The sequence below is a fragment of the Stenella coeruleoalba genome, assembly GCF_951394435.1.
Source record: "Stenella coeruleoalba genome assembly, chromosome: 4".
Classification (NCBI taxonomy): Eukaryota; Metazoa; Chordata; class Mammalia; order Artiodactyla; family Delphinidae; genus Stenella; species Stenella coeruleoalba.
This window is the reverse complement of record NC_137149.1, coordinates 933,947-947,335: the sequence shown is the minus strand read 5'-3', so window position 1 is coordinate 947,335 and position 13,389 is coordinate 933,947. Positions and strand designations below refer to the sequence as shown.

Here is a 13,389-nt window from a genome sequence, read left to right as displayed (position 1 = left end):
GAACTTCACATAGGCTCGCGGCGCCGGGCATCAGTCGCGGGCAGCGAGTCACCGCAGGCTTCTACGTGCCTGAAGACTGCAGCCCGAAGCTGCTCTGCTGCCTCCCTTTCTGGGTTCCGGGTTCCCGCCAGCGCGGACACAGTTCCCGCCGAACCGACCAATCGGAGAGCGCCCGAAACCGGCGCCGGGCCAATCGGAGACGCGTCCCTTGTTCCCTTGGCGCGCCCGCGTCGCCAGCGTCCGAATCTCCCGCCAATACCCCTATCCCCGCCCGCGAAGGCGCGGCCAATCAGCGTCCGAGGGTCGCGGCGGCCAGGCCGCCTCCAAGGCGGAGGGGGCAACCTTTTTTGAGGGTCTCGCCTCAGTCAACCCGGCGGCGCCCCTTCGCCTCCCGGATGGCAGCACGCGGGGCAGCTGTTTCGCGGCTCCCGGCCCGGCCTGGACGGCCTGCGGGGCGCGCGCCTCCGAGAGGCTCCCCCCGGAGCGGGCCCGATGGTCTCGACCGGCCCGGCGCGCGCGGGAGCCCGGGGGGCGGGGCGGCGGCCCATAAAGGCTGTTGGGGGCGGGGCGCGCTCAGTCAGCGTCGCGAGAAGGGGAAGTCGCCGTAGTCGTCGCCGTAGTCGCCGCCGCCGCCACCGCCACCGCCGGACCCCAGTCCCCCACAATCCCGCCCGCCGCGTCGCCATGGCCTGCCGGCCGCGAAGTCCCCACGGGTGCGGGAGCCGCCGCGACGGCGACGCCAGGTGAGGCCGGGCCGCGCGCGGGGGGCTCCCGGGCTGGGGAGCGGCGGGCGGGGTTCGGGCGGGGGTCCCGGGCCTCCCCGCCCTGACGTGGTGTCTCGTCGCCAGCCCGCCGCCCGCCTCAAGATGGAGCCTCGGACGCAAACGCACGGCTGACGGGAGGCGCCGGAAGCCGGAGGACGCCGAGGGCCCCTCGAGGCCGCCGGGCGACCGCAGACCCGACAGGTGGGCCCGGCGCGGCCGTCGGGGTCCGGAGCGGGGGGTCCCCGCACCTGACTGACTAGGGGGTGCCGTGGGTCACCAACAACTCTCGACTAGTCGGGGCGCCCTTGGGTCACCATCCCGGTTAGTCAGGGTGCCTTTGTCTCGCTACCCGTGACTAGTGGGGATGCCTGTGGGTCACCACCCTTGACTAGTCGGGGTGCCTTTGCCTCACCCGTGTCTAGTCGGGGTGCGTCTGCCTCACCACCCCTGACTAGTCGGGGTGCCCTTGCCCCACTACCCCGATTAGTCGGGGTGCCTCTGCCTCACCAGCCCTGACTCGTCGGGACGCCCTTGGGTCACCACCCCTGACTAGTCGGGACGCCCTTGGTCACCACCCCTGACTAGTTGGGGTGCCCTTGGTCACCACCCCTGACTAGTCGGGACGCCCTTGGTCACCACCCCTGACTAGTCGGGACGCCCTTGGTCACCACCCCTGACTAGTCCCGGCGCCTGTGCCTCACAGTACGGCCGAGAGGCGTCTCAGTGATGGGCGTCAACAGGAAGTGGGCTCAGCCTCAGTCAGCGAGCCCTCCTGTGTTCCAGGGACGGCATGGGGGCCACCACGAACTTAGAACTTTCTAGAGTCAGCTCAGAAAAGTTGGGTGTCAACAGCAGAGCCACAGAAGGTGGGCGCCAGGATGCAAACCAAGACCGGCTCCACGCCCCTCTTTCCGCCCTGACGCTCCCTAGGCGCTTCCCTTCCGGCGAGTCTCGGTCGCAGCACTTACGTGTTTACACGCTCACTTGAGTGTCTTCTAGGCTGAGCAGTGTGTTGGGGAGGCCAGGATGCCGTGTCAACCTAGATCTCCTTTCCGTTCTGCCTGCACCCTGACACGGGAGGGACGGCAGAGACGGGAGCGGCTGAAGGGCACGCGCAGGGGCGCCGGTGGAGGGCAGCTGGTCAGGGAAGGCCTCTGTCGGGGTGAGATGGGAGGGGGTCCCTGGGAGAGCCCCCCGCCAGGGCCTGTGCGAGCACGAGGAGAGGAGGGCGAGGGGTGCCGGGACAGCTGCCAAGTTCAGGTGCTTACTGATGGCTTAGGGGTGGGTGCTGGGAGGAGCTCGGGGGTGACTAGCGTTTTGGCCTGGAGACCTTCCTCGTTTGTGGAATCTTTTGCCACCGTGAAGAGGATGGGGGTGGAGCAGACCTGCTCTGGGGAAGGAGTTGGTGATTAGGCTTAAGGTTTTCGGATGAGTGAAGAGAAGATGTTGAGGAAATAGCGGGCGGATAGCCTGGTCGGGGAGGCGCCGATGTTAATATACGTGGCTTTTAAAGATTTGGGATTTGAGATTCCCTGGGAAAAGGTGGGAACGGAGAAGAGGCCCTCACAGCCCTAGGGCTAGATGTGAAGAACAGGTGATCCAATGGTATCTCTGAGTTCCTGCTCTGAGCCCTGCGGTGGTCTCTGTCTTAGCTGCAGACAAGGTGTTAAATCCTTACATTGCTTTGCATTCCTTTGTGTCCTCCTCTGGCTCACAGCAACCCCACAGGCCTCCTTCTTCTGACAGGAATGCCCCTGTCCTAGGCACGTTGCCCCTGCTCTTTGTTCTGTGCATGTGCTTTTATTCCCACAACCCCCTGTGGTGGCAGCGGGGAGTACACGGGGCGCATGGTGAGTGGAGCCACTTATATCGTCACGGGTGCAAGAACTGGTTCCTTTGGAGGGATGTTAGCTCATTGTGTAAAATAGGCTTTGTTTTCTACTTGAGCACTTTTCCAGAAGTACTCTTGTCCTAAGATAGGGTGAGTTGGTGAATATAATTTGCCTAATCTAAGAAATGAATTTTAGTTCCACGAAAGGTGGTTTTTATCAAGGTACCAAAACATGAGATGGAGTGAAAGGTCGTTTGTAAGCACCTTTTAGAAATTCAGGAATCTGTCACGGCCGGGAAACCCAGACCTGGACCTCTTGATACACTAGTGAGGATGTTGACGTCTAACCCTAGACAGGCCTCCACTTGGTTCTCTTCTGTATCTACCATACAGTCACTGAGTCATTTTAATTTGTCCATTAATTTGATTTCAGACCCTGCCAACCATGTTTAGACTGTGGAAATTTATTTTTGCAGATCCAATTTGAGTTTCTATGGGTGGAGTAATTATAAGGAGAGAAATGATAATTACATAAAGGGATTACTTTTTTGTTATTGCTGTTGCATTTTCAAAGCATGTCATTGGGTTTCCAGCTAGAATGTATAAAGTCGCTTACTGATGCAGTTGAAGTTAGTTTCCACTTTCGATATACCAGTGATGGCCAGTAGAAAGTTGAGGAGGAAAAGTAAAAATGTAAGTTTACATCTAATCTCTAACTAACAGATGTAGCAACAATTCTAACTGCCAGAGTTCTTGGCATCAAGTTCAAATTGCCTGAACTTGACTAAAGATTTCCTTGAGCTCTAGATAGAACTGAGCTTCTAGATTAAATTTAACCCAACTCTAGGGGGCACCTTTACCTGTAGACTAAGTCCCAATGCAGTAAGAACTCTGAAGTACATTTTTGTCCCCCCCCATTTTAATTATGATGTGATAGATCCTGAGCCATTAATTGTGCGCATCTAGAAGTAAATAGTAGCCACAGTTATTAGGTGCTGGTCACTCTGCTTAGCTTAAAAATGTATTAGCTGAAATCTTTTTTAAAATTCTAAAAAACACCCCTCTTTTTGTAAATAAAAGAAGTTGTACTAGATAGGTACACTTCTTGGTGCCGATGATAACTGTTGACTCTGTCTGCCTTTCCCCTGCGCTGGCACACAGTAGTTGTTTAACAAACAGAGCCCAGGAGGCTTCAGACGAATTGCCGGAACTCGGTGAGCTAGTAAGTCATGGAGCAGAGATTTCTCTGGAGCCCGTTTTCTTGGCACTCTCCAAACAACCTCAGAACATTTCCTGATGCACGGTTTGAAAGGAAACTGAAAGTTGTGTCATGGTTCAAATGTGCGTTTTCGTTTTATTGCAGCTTTACTACTCCCGAAGGCCCTAAGCCCCGTTCTAGATGTTCAGACTGGGCAAGTGCAGTCGAAGAAGATGAAATGAGGACTAGAGTTAACAAAGAAATTGCAAGGTATGCATTTCAGGCCAGTTTGAAATGTTATCTCTGGTGTTTTAAATTATATATTAAATTTGAGGCATATCTTAGAGTGGTGGTTTTTAAAAGTCTGGTGGGCCCCAGACCAGCCACATCAGCAGCTCCTGGGAACTTGTTGGAAATGCAGGTTTTCAGGCCCCACCCCAGGCCTGCTGGATGGGAAACTGGGTGGGGCCCAGCCCTGGCTTAAGCCCTTCAGATGAGTCTGCTCACTGAAATTTGAGAACCGGTGTCTTGGGGCTGTCCTTCCAGGGTGGCAGTAAGTGGGAGGTGGCGCTGCTAACAGCTCAGAAATGCCAGAGTGTGTGCGGGGACGGGTCCCTGACTTGGGGTCTGTGAACCCCTTGCAGTCCTACCCAGAGCTGTGTATTCAAGTTCAACTCCAAGCCACTTCCTCTTCCTCAGCTCATTACAGTTCAGATGATGCATCCTTCACCACTGCTCACTTCCCTGGATTACGTTCTCCCTGGTGTTTTGGGGCCTTTCTTCCCTTTGATAGATGCCATCCAACCCAGGGAATGAACGTTGAGTTAAAATGTTGTGGCTCGAAATTAATTGAAGTATATTGAACCAAGAGTCTGTTCTTAATTCTGAAGAGAAAATATGTCCTCATTGTTAGCAGGGAAGCAGGGCCAGACTGCTTCCTCCCCCTCTGCAGTGGTCGATGGTATTTAGAGCTGCCTTCTTTGTTTTTTTTTTTTTTTTTTGCGGTACGCGGGCCTGTCACTGTTGTGGCCTCTCCCATTGCGGAGCACAGGCTCCAGATGCGCAGGCTCAGCGGCCATGGCTCACGGGCCCAGCCGCTCCGCGGCATGTGGGATCCTCCCGGACCGGGGCACGAACCCGTGTCCCCCGCATCGGCAGGCGGACTCTCAACCACTGCGCCACCAGGGAAGCCCAGAGCTGCCTTCTTTGGAAAGGCTCGGACACGCGGGGGTTGGTTGTGACCACTTAATTCCTTTCAGACATTAGAATGTATGTGTGTGGGTGAGTAGGATGACTGGATAGAAGGGTGAACTGGAGCTGACAGCCGTGGGCTTCAGTGTTTTGAATGAGTTCTCGTGTTTATATAGATCTTGATTTTTCCCAGCTGTAACGGTAGGCTGTTTGACTGGGTCTGTGCAGTTTTTGTGTTCTGCTCAAGGGTTATAACAGTTCTCATCATGTCCTTGTGTATCTGGACCCCCAGTGTCACCTTTTGCTGGGGACTGTCTGCAGCTCTTATGTGCTGCAGGGAGACCCCTGTTTGTCTTGACCTTCCTGTTGGTGGACCCCTCTTTGTTCCTTTCTGAAAATTGTCCTACCTTGCGAAGCAGGCCTGATCTTGTCCAGAGCACTGTTTGGGGCCGCTCTGTGGATCACACCCTTTCTGATGGAAAGCTGCTGCTTTTGATGAGACCCAAGTGATGCGAGCTTTTGATGATGGTGGTCTGTCTTACTTCCCACCAGGAAGGGGGGAGGTAAGAATTCAGCTCCCTGTATGCCAAGGGGGCTAGCACACACTACACACCAGCGGTCTGAAAATGGGTTTTAGTCATACCTGAAGCCAGTCTTTTCAACTGGGGTTCCAGAAAGAATGAAATCCGACAGAAAATGATTTCAGGGACTAGTTTCGCAGTTCTCAGGGGGTGGTTCATTATCTCCTGGTATCCAGGCTTCACTGGGGTGCCCCGGCAAACTTGGGGAAGGTTGAGAATTTTAGATTTGGAAGGAGGCACCATGATACGTGACATCCTTTAGACACTTGCGTGAGCTTCTAGCTAGAGGTGGTTTCCACGTTAGATTGCACTATGCTTTTTTGGTGACGTACTTTTGCAAAGTTGGGTGTTGGTCATTGCTGTGATAGAAGGCAAATGCCTGGTGAAATCCACAAGGGATGGGGGGAGGGGGGAAGGTGTGCAGTCTTTCTAAGAAGGTGAGTAGTCCCAACAGGCACACGTCTCATTAATAAGTAATCGTGGTATTAGAAATAAAAGCTTTGTATCTCAACTCATGTTTATTTTTTTCTAAAGCCTTCCGGGTTAGAGGGATGTAAATTTCTGTGTCATTTGGGTCTCACTACTTAACTGGCGGCAGTAGTTTTTTTTTTTAGAACCTGGTGGTTTTAAGCACCTTGTATGATCTTGGCACGTAACCTTTATCTTTGCCTCAAAGGTGATTGAGGGAGGTTGAAAATAAAAGAAGCCACCTACTGTTACTTAATCCACTTACCAGACCGCAGTCTCAGGGAGGCTTTGTTCCCTGTGGCTCTCTTAGCTCTAAAAGCTTTGTGTTCATTTCTATACCTTTTTAAAAACAGCAACGTTTACTTTGCTCTCAGATATAAAAGGAAACTCCTCATAAATGACTTTGGAAGAGAGAGAAAATCATCATCAGGAAGGTAAATGCTGTGTAATTATTTCTTTTCTAATTTAATAGATCTGTAGTTTATTAATAAAAAAAACTGAACATGAGATGCTAAGTGTCTCAGTAGCATTTACTGTTTTTCTGTTCTTCACTGATTAGAAATGTGTATCTATCGTGTACTAAATTCCCATATATTCAAAGATCCTGGACTGTCGTGGGGTTAGTATGGTTTGGAATCCAGAGCGCAGATACTCCTGTATCGTGTTCAGACGTTTTCCTACGTCGTGGTCTTGTAAGTGAGGCTTGTGCCGTGCATTTCATTTTCTTCAGTTCGGATTCGAAGGAGTCTATGTCAGCATTGCCAGCCGACTTAGAGACCGATGAAAGTGTCCTGATGAGGAGACAGAAGCAGATCAACTATGGGAAGAACACCATTGCCTACGATCGCTATATTAAAGAAGTCCCAAGGTAGTCTTGTTTCGCCAGCATGTCCTGGTCAAGTCATGTGGCATTGCCGTCTAAAGAGTTGCTTTGGTGGTAAATCTGATTCTGGGCCTAGTTCTGCTAAGAAGTGTATTATTAATTATTAATGACTTTCAGGCACTTACATAAATAAAGAAGAATGGGTTGGTGACTGAGAAACCAAGGACGTGAAGATAAATAACATTTTCATAATTTAGAATGTTAGATGACATTTCATTTCTCAGGACTCATAGCTGTCTTGTAAATGTAAGATTATTAAAACACATGATGGGAAAATGTAAAGTTCAAGTTACAGATTGTAAAGATTTCATTAGAGAAAGATATGAGTCTTGCCCCGTTTTGTGTAAGCAGCATCCCCCCTCCCCCCACACACACACGGATACAAAGGGAGCTTTAGAGAGTATACCAGCTGCTTGGCAGGATTGAAGTGCAGATGTCCTGTTCTGGGGCATGGATTGTGAAGGAAAGCAGAGGCAGAGAGGTAGTGCTTTTAAGCTCACCTGCAAATGTGGATGGTGTGTGCCAGGATAATCCCTCTGTCCCGGTAGGCACCTTCGACAGCCTGGCATTCATCCCAAAACCCCCAACAAATTCAAGAAGTATAGTCGACGATCGTGGGACCAGCAGATCAAACTCTGGAAGGTGGCTCTGCATTTTTGGGATCCTCCAGCGGAAGAAGGATGTGATTTGCAAGAAATGTATGTCTTTATTGCATTCTCGTCCTCCGTGTCTGCAGTTCGGGCGGTGATCGCAGTGGCTCTGTCACTGTGTGGCAGGTTATCGTGCATAACGTCCGCCTGTGGTCACAGCTTCGTGTGTGTTTTTTCTCTGCACGAGTGTATAAAGCCGGCTAGGCGGGCTCCAGGAGAGGCTGGAGGGAGGGGTGTGCTTCCTGGGCTGGCGTTACTGTCTGTAGCTCGGACAGACTCATCTTAGGAAACCTAGAGATATGTGGGGTTTGTTTGTTTTTAAGATAACATTTTAAAAAGCATGTGAGTAATTTATGTTGAGCTATAAACGTGAAAGGTCTTTTTTTTAATCTAAGGAAGACTTTTATCTTTTTAAACTGTGTCTAGTTGGAAAGGTCTCAGGCCTGAGTTTCTGCCACGTGGTCGGGATGCCGGTTGAGTGCGGAGGTGGAGAGACTTGTCTGTGCGGCCTCTCTTCTCAGCTCCTTCGACCTGAGACTCTCCTGCCCTCAGAGACACATTTATTCATTCAAGTGTTGGAGTTTCTGCTTTGTGCTGGGGAAATTTATTAGAAAGAAGTTTGGCCTCACAGACACACACTGAGTTTTTTCCCGGTGTCACTATTGTCCCATTCTGTCTGTGGGTAGGAAATTGGACAGATGAGTGATGATGTGTATAGTATGGCTTGTCACAGTGTCTGTCTCCCCCCACAACTGGGCTCTGTCATTGACGCTCCTACTTAGAAGGATGCCTGTGGGTGTGTACAGATAGTGGGCCACGGGCAAGAGCGGGCAGGTGGTTGTGCGCTCCGAGCCGGGTAGACCTGTTTGCCTGCAGGGCCTGCTTTACCTCTGCCAGGTGATCGGGCAGAGGGTCCGTCTGGCACACGGGGAGTCGCTGAAAGCTGGTGGGTCCCTCAGGGAGCAGAGGAGATGCGTGTCAGCGCTCACGGGCAGCGAGGCCGTGGTGGCGTTTGCCTTCTCCTGGCTCTGTTCCGCGATGACTGACGTGCTTGTTCTGACCGCACAGACGTCCTGTAGACCTCGGGGAGATGGAGACGGAATCTGCGGAGAGCAGCTCTGAGTCCCGGACGAGCTCTCAGGATAACTTTGTAAGTACCTTTCCTTTGTTTTATCTCTGCGCGTGAGTGTTACAGGTTAATTGTTGACAGCATATGCCCCTCTGAAAACTGAAGTTTAAGCTGAAATTGATTCTGATACTTATGAAAAAGGGGCTCCTTACCCCTTTCTCTGACTTTATTGAGGTGTCAGATTTGATGGAGTTCGTAGGTAGTGGCCTTATTTTAGATTTTGGGTTCAATCCAACTAATCAGTACCACCATTTTCATTTAAAAGTAAAAGGCCTTTTCTTCTCTGGTTCGCAGGCTTTGTCACTATTTTTAATTTTAGGCTGTCTAGTTTGTTCTGGTGAATTGCTAGTAGAGGAATCATCTGCTAGTTGTTATAAGTGGAGGAATGCTTTGGGCCTAGGGGTTTCCCCACATTTGCCAATTTAAAAAAATTACGTGTTTTCGGAAGAAAAAACCTCCAAAGATGAAAAGCGATGTACAGAATTGCCTCGTCTCTAATTCTCTAGTTACTGGTTGGGTGCACGTTCTTCCAGACTTCTCTGCACGTATACAAGCCAAATACACAGCAGCAGTTTACAGTGAAAGGATCCCTTTGTTATGTTAAAAGAGACGGCCCCAATACTTACATGCGGAAATATTCTGCACATGAAGAAAAAAAATAGGTTAAAAACTAGAACTCATAAATATTTGTTTGAAAAACTCATGCTTTATAGAAGACCAACCTGTACTGTATCTGAACAGGTCAGCAACATATAAAATGGAAGTGCGTAGTTGCCTTTCCCTGCCTGCCTTCCATCTGTGTCACCCTGATAAGCCTGGGACGTGCCCTCCCAGTCTTCGGGACCATCTGCATCCCACATACTTTGTGACTATTCGAGGTGTTAGAAGTAACACAGGGACTCCCCTGGAGGTCCAGTGGTCAGGACTCAGCGCTTCCACTGCAGCGGGCCCGGGTTCAGTCCCTCATCGGGGAACTAAGGTCCTGCAAGCCGCGTGGCCAAAAAAAAAAAGTAACACTAATGTCCAAGAGAGAGGAATGACAAATTACATTCATAAGAAATACAGCTACTACAGGTTGTTTTTGAAACTGATAATGTGGAAAATCGTCAAGATAAATAAAAACAGGATACTTAACCAGGATGATCCCAGTTTTGTGGATATTTATACACGGGCAGGACTAAAACCCATGACGATCTCAGCAGGTGGTATCCTTGGTGTGGATTAAGAGTGACCGTTGTCCCAGCTCAAGAAGCCGATTCTGAATGTGCTGCTCGTGGTCACAGAAGTTAGGGGGTGGCGACTGCACGGGCGGGTCGGGGGCCAGGCCCTGAAGATCAGAGGCAGCGGTCCTGGCGGGGGGTCCTGGGGAGCCGAGGAGAGGTGGGAGCCGGCGGGACGTTCGGGGGATAGGAGAGAAGGCTGGGTGGCGAAGCGGAGCGCCCCGGCTCGGGCCTGCACTGCTCGAGCCCGAGGCACCGGGGAGCAGCGCGTTCGCCGCTGAGCACCGGCCACTATCACAGCATCACTGCTGTGCTCACGAAACGCAGCCGTGGTAAAACACGGCTACCTCGTAACCAGGCCGCGCTCAGGTTTCCCGGTTGTCCCAATAGTGTCCTTGTCGCAGGTCTTTTTTTCTCTTTTTTGGCCCAGAATTTAATCAAGGATTACACGTTTAATTGCCACGTCTCTTAAATTTCCTTTAGTTTAGAATAGTCTTCCTGCTTTTCCCCCAGGACGTTGACCTCTTTGGAAGGGTTCAGGCCCGTTTTTATGAAGCAGGATGTTCCTCAGTTGGGAGTTGTCGTACTGTCTCCTTGAGGATTAGATTCAGGTTGAACCCTTTGGCCCCCGTTTTGGGGGTGAGATGGGGCGGTCCTCAGCCCAGCGCCAGCGCCAAGTGCTCGGCGGTGTGACGTGATTGCTTCACGAGCCACGGTGGCACGTCCTGTCCACACAGTGGCTCCTGTTAGGTGTGAGCGGCTGTGGCTCAGGGGCCTTAAAGGTCACTTGGTCACTCATGGGGCGGGGGCGGGGGGTGGGAGTTTGACAGATGCTTGAAGGGAAGCTTGGCAGTCAGTATCTGCTGGATGCTCTCCCGGGCATGTCCTGCGTTCCTGGGAGGCGCTCAGCCCCCTGCTCAGCACCTCCAGCAGCAAGTCCAGTGTGCCCGAGGGACCGGCTGTGACCGTGCTTCTGTTTTCTAGGACATGTACTGTGGCACCCCTACGAAAGTTAGGCACGTGGACTGCCATGCGGGGGATGAGTTTGACTTGGAAGCCTGTTTAACTGAACCCTTGAAAGACTTCTCAGCCATGAGCTAACCGGCGCCACCTGGAGGCCCCTGGGAGCAGCGCTGCCTCCCCGGGCGGGTGGCCCACCAAGCATGCGTCCTGCCTTTGTGACTGGGGGTTTCTGTCACAGTGTACAGTCTCTTGGTGAATTGATGTTCTTGCCTTATTTTCTTAAGAAACGTTAATTTTGTGTATAGGGAATGCATTTTGCATGTTTTAAATTGTAAATGGAACTAAATCCGAGGAAAATTGAACTCGAGGCAATCCTGCAACAATCTTAATTGCTTGATCTCCGCATCCTTGAAGTTAACCTGACAAGTGTGCCCTAACTGGTTTTCCACAAGTTTTTCAGGCGTTAATTGCTGCTTGTCAGAGGGCTGGTTTGGGTTTAAGCATATGTTCACGGGGCTTTCTTTACTGGTATCTGGCCGAGTGTTCTCATAATCAGATACCTTTAATATCTATGGAAAGGGTTAGGGTTTGGGCCGTTTGTCAGTATGTCAAGATGGGTTTTTTTCCTCGTACAGAGCACTGAATAGTCAGATATTAAATTGAGCTGGTAGGTTAATGGGGTTTATGTAAGTTATACGGTCTTAATTAGGTACTTGTAAATAGCACTCAGTAGCCCTTCTACCTATATTACTCCAAGAGTTAAGACAGCAGAAGGATTTAGAAAGAACATTTTTTATAGTCAGTTAATTTACCGTGTACAATTGCTGTAAATGATAATGTGTACAGATTTTCTGTTCAAATATTCAATTGTAAACTTCTTGTTAAGACTATTATGTTTCTGTTGCTTTTGTATGGAATGACATTGCAAAAATAAAAAGGACCTTCTTTAACTGACTTACTACCTTGCCAGATAGGCTGCCTGCTGTGGTGATTCCTGCCCTTGGCTTGTGCCCAGGGAGGGTGGCACGCAGTGGTGGGAGCGTTGTGCCCGGGCTTGTGGCCCCGCCCCGCCCGGCGAGGAGCCCTACATTGTGATAGGTTTGCAGCTCTGGCCTGGGGTCTTGGTTGGGCTGGAGCCGGGTCCAGACCTGTGTCAGCGGTGGGCCCGGTGTGTGCTCTCCTGGTTAAAGGGAGTGTATGCCCACAGACTTATAGGAAGCCAGGGGCCTCGGCTTGCTGCTTGGTTGGCAGCTGGGGTGACAGGGCCTTTCCCTGTGTCCTGAGACAGACCAGGGCCGACGGCCCGCCTGAGGGGCTGCCCCACCCACAGCGGCGCGCATAGCCCCTGGCAGCTCGTGCCCTGTGGACACCCCCTTGAAGTGATGCTGAGCTCCCTTTAAGCAAGGGGTGGGCATCGGTCACTTTGTTCAAGGTGCTTTGAAAGGCCAGAAGCCCCTTCCTGTTGGTTTCACACATGTGTTGAGCTCGTAGTATGTCAGGCAGCCTCGTGGATGTTGGGACACAGGAGACAGGGTGCCCCGAAGTCTGCACTCATGCTCTTGGGGACAGAAGATAGCAAATATGGTGTCAGGTTACAGGGTAGGAGGGCAGCGAAGCAGGGCAGGGGGCGGCTGGGAGATGCCCTATTAGGTGGTGTGTGAGCAGGGATGTGCTGCCGGGGTGGGGCGGGGGCATTCACCCCAGAGGGCAGCAAGTGCAAAGGCCCTGGGGTAGGAATATGGTGTATGGAACCCCAGCAGTGCTCAGACATGGGAGAGGCTTGGCAGCTGGTGTGGGCTGGAGTCTGCTTGAGAAAGACAAGAGCTGTGAGGGGGGGCAGGGGACGCCTCAGGGCCTGGAGGAGGCTGCCCAGGACGGGTGAGAACACTGGGAACCGAAGCAAAGTGGACCCCTGCTGCGTAGTGACCTCTGGCAGCCCTGTTGTGCACAGGGTGGTGGAAAACACTGACCTATGGCCTGGATGGGCCGGTAGGGTTTCTAGGCAGACCCTCGGAGCTGCCTCTGACTTCCCACGGCTCATTCCGAGAGGCGAGAACACAGAGGGAAGGGCTGTTTAATTGCGGGGATGGGGGGAGCCCTTTGTGGTCTTAGTTATGTCCACCTTCCTGGGTGGCAAACAAGGTGAACATGAAGAAACGGCTTCAGAGCAAAGATCAAACCCAGAGGATGCCGGGGGAGACAGGTCTGCAGTGAAGCTGAGGCCGTGGCTGTCAAATGCTTGGTTAGGACCTCGGAAGTTCGAGAGCCTTTGTATCAGACAACAGGACGTCTAAGAAGCTTATGTCCCCCAGTAGCCCAAGCCAGAGAAGGGCTTATTTTTTTATTTTATTTTATTTTTTAAGTACGTGGGCCTCTCACTGTTGTGGCTTCTCCCGTTGCGGAGCACAGGCTCCGGACGCGCAGGCCCAGCGGCCATGGCTCACGGGCCCAGCCGCTCTGCGGCATGTGGGATCTTCCCGGACCGGGGCACGAACCCGTGTCCCCTGCATC

The 13,389-nt window shown here is 51.9% G+C and overlaps 1 protein-coding gene across 3 annotated transcripts; it reads left to right on the top strand.

Annotated features, from left to right (window-relative positions):
* The first annotated feature begins 310 nt into the window (after window positions 1-310).
* Window positions 311-11,840, top strand: SLBP (stem-loop histone mRNA binding protein). 3 transcript variants are annotated; one of them, XM_079920512.1, is made up of 8 exons: window positions 311-743; window positions 849-965; window positions 3,959-4,063; window positions 6,408-6,467; window positions 6,764-6,901; window positions 7,465-7,614; window positions 8,635-8,716; window positions 10,900-11,840. In XM_079920512.1, exons 1-8 carry the CDS (start codon window positions 493-495, stop codon window positions 11,014-11,016), a joined length of 1,020 nt encoding a protein of 339 aa, XP_079776638.1. In that variant the 5' UTR covers window positions 311-492; the 3' UTR covers window positions 11,017-11,840. The 3 variants fall into 3 exon arrangements, with proteins under 3 accessions (XP_079776638.1, XP_079776639.1, XP_079776637.1); XM_079920513.1 differs by having other exon boundaries at window positions 8,526-8,716; XM_079920511.1 differs by having other exon boundaries at window positions 6,387-6,467.
* Window positions 11,841-13,389: the final 1,549 nt, after the last annotated feature.

Coding starts and splice junctions, on each gene's coding strand:
- SLBP (XM_079920511.1), top strand. CDS start 493: ATGGTCTCGACCGGCCCGGCGCGCGCGGGAGCCCGGGGGGCGGGGCGG. Junction 6,902..7,464: donor TATATTAAAGAAGTCCCAAG/GTAGTCTTGTTT, acceptor CTGTCCCGGTAG/GCACCTTCGACAGCCTGGCA. Junction 7,615..8,634: donor GGATGTGATTTGCAAGAAAT/GTATGTCTTTAT, acceptor CTGACCGCACAG/ACGTCCTGTAGACCTCGGGG.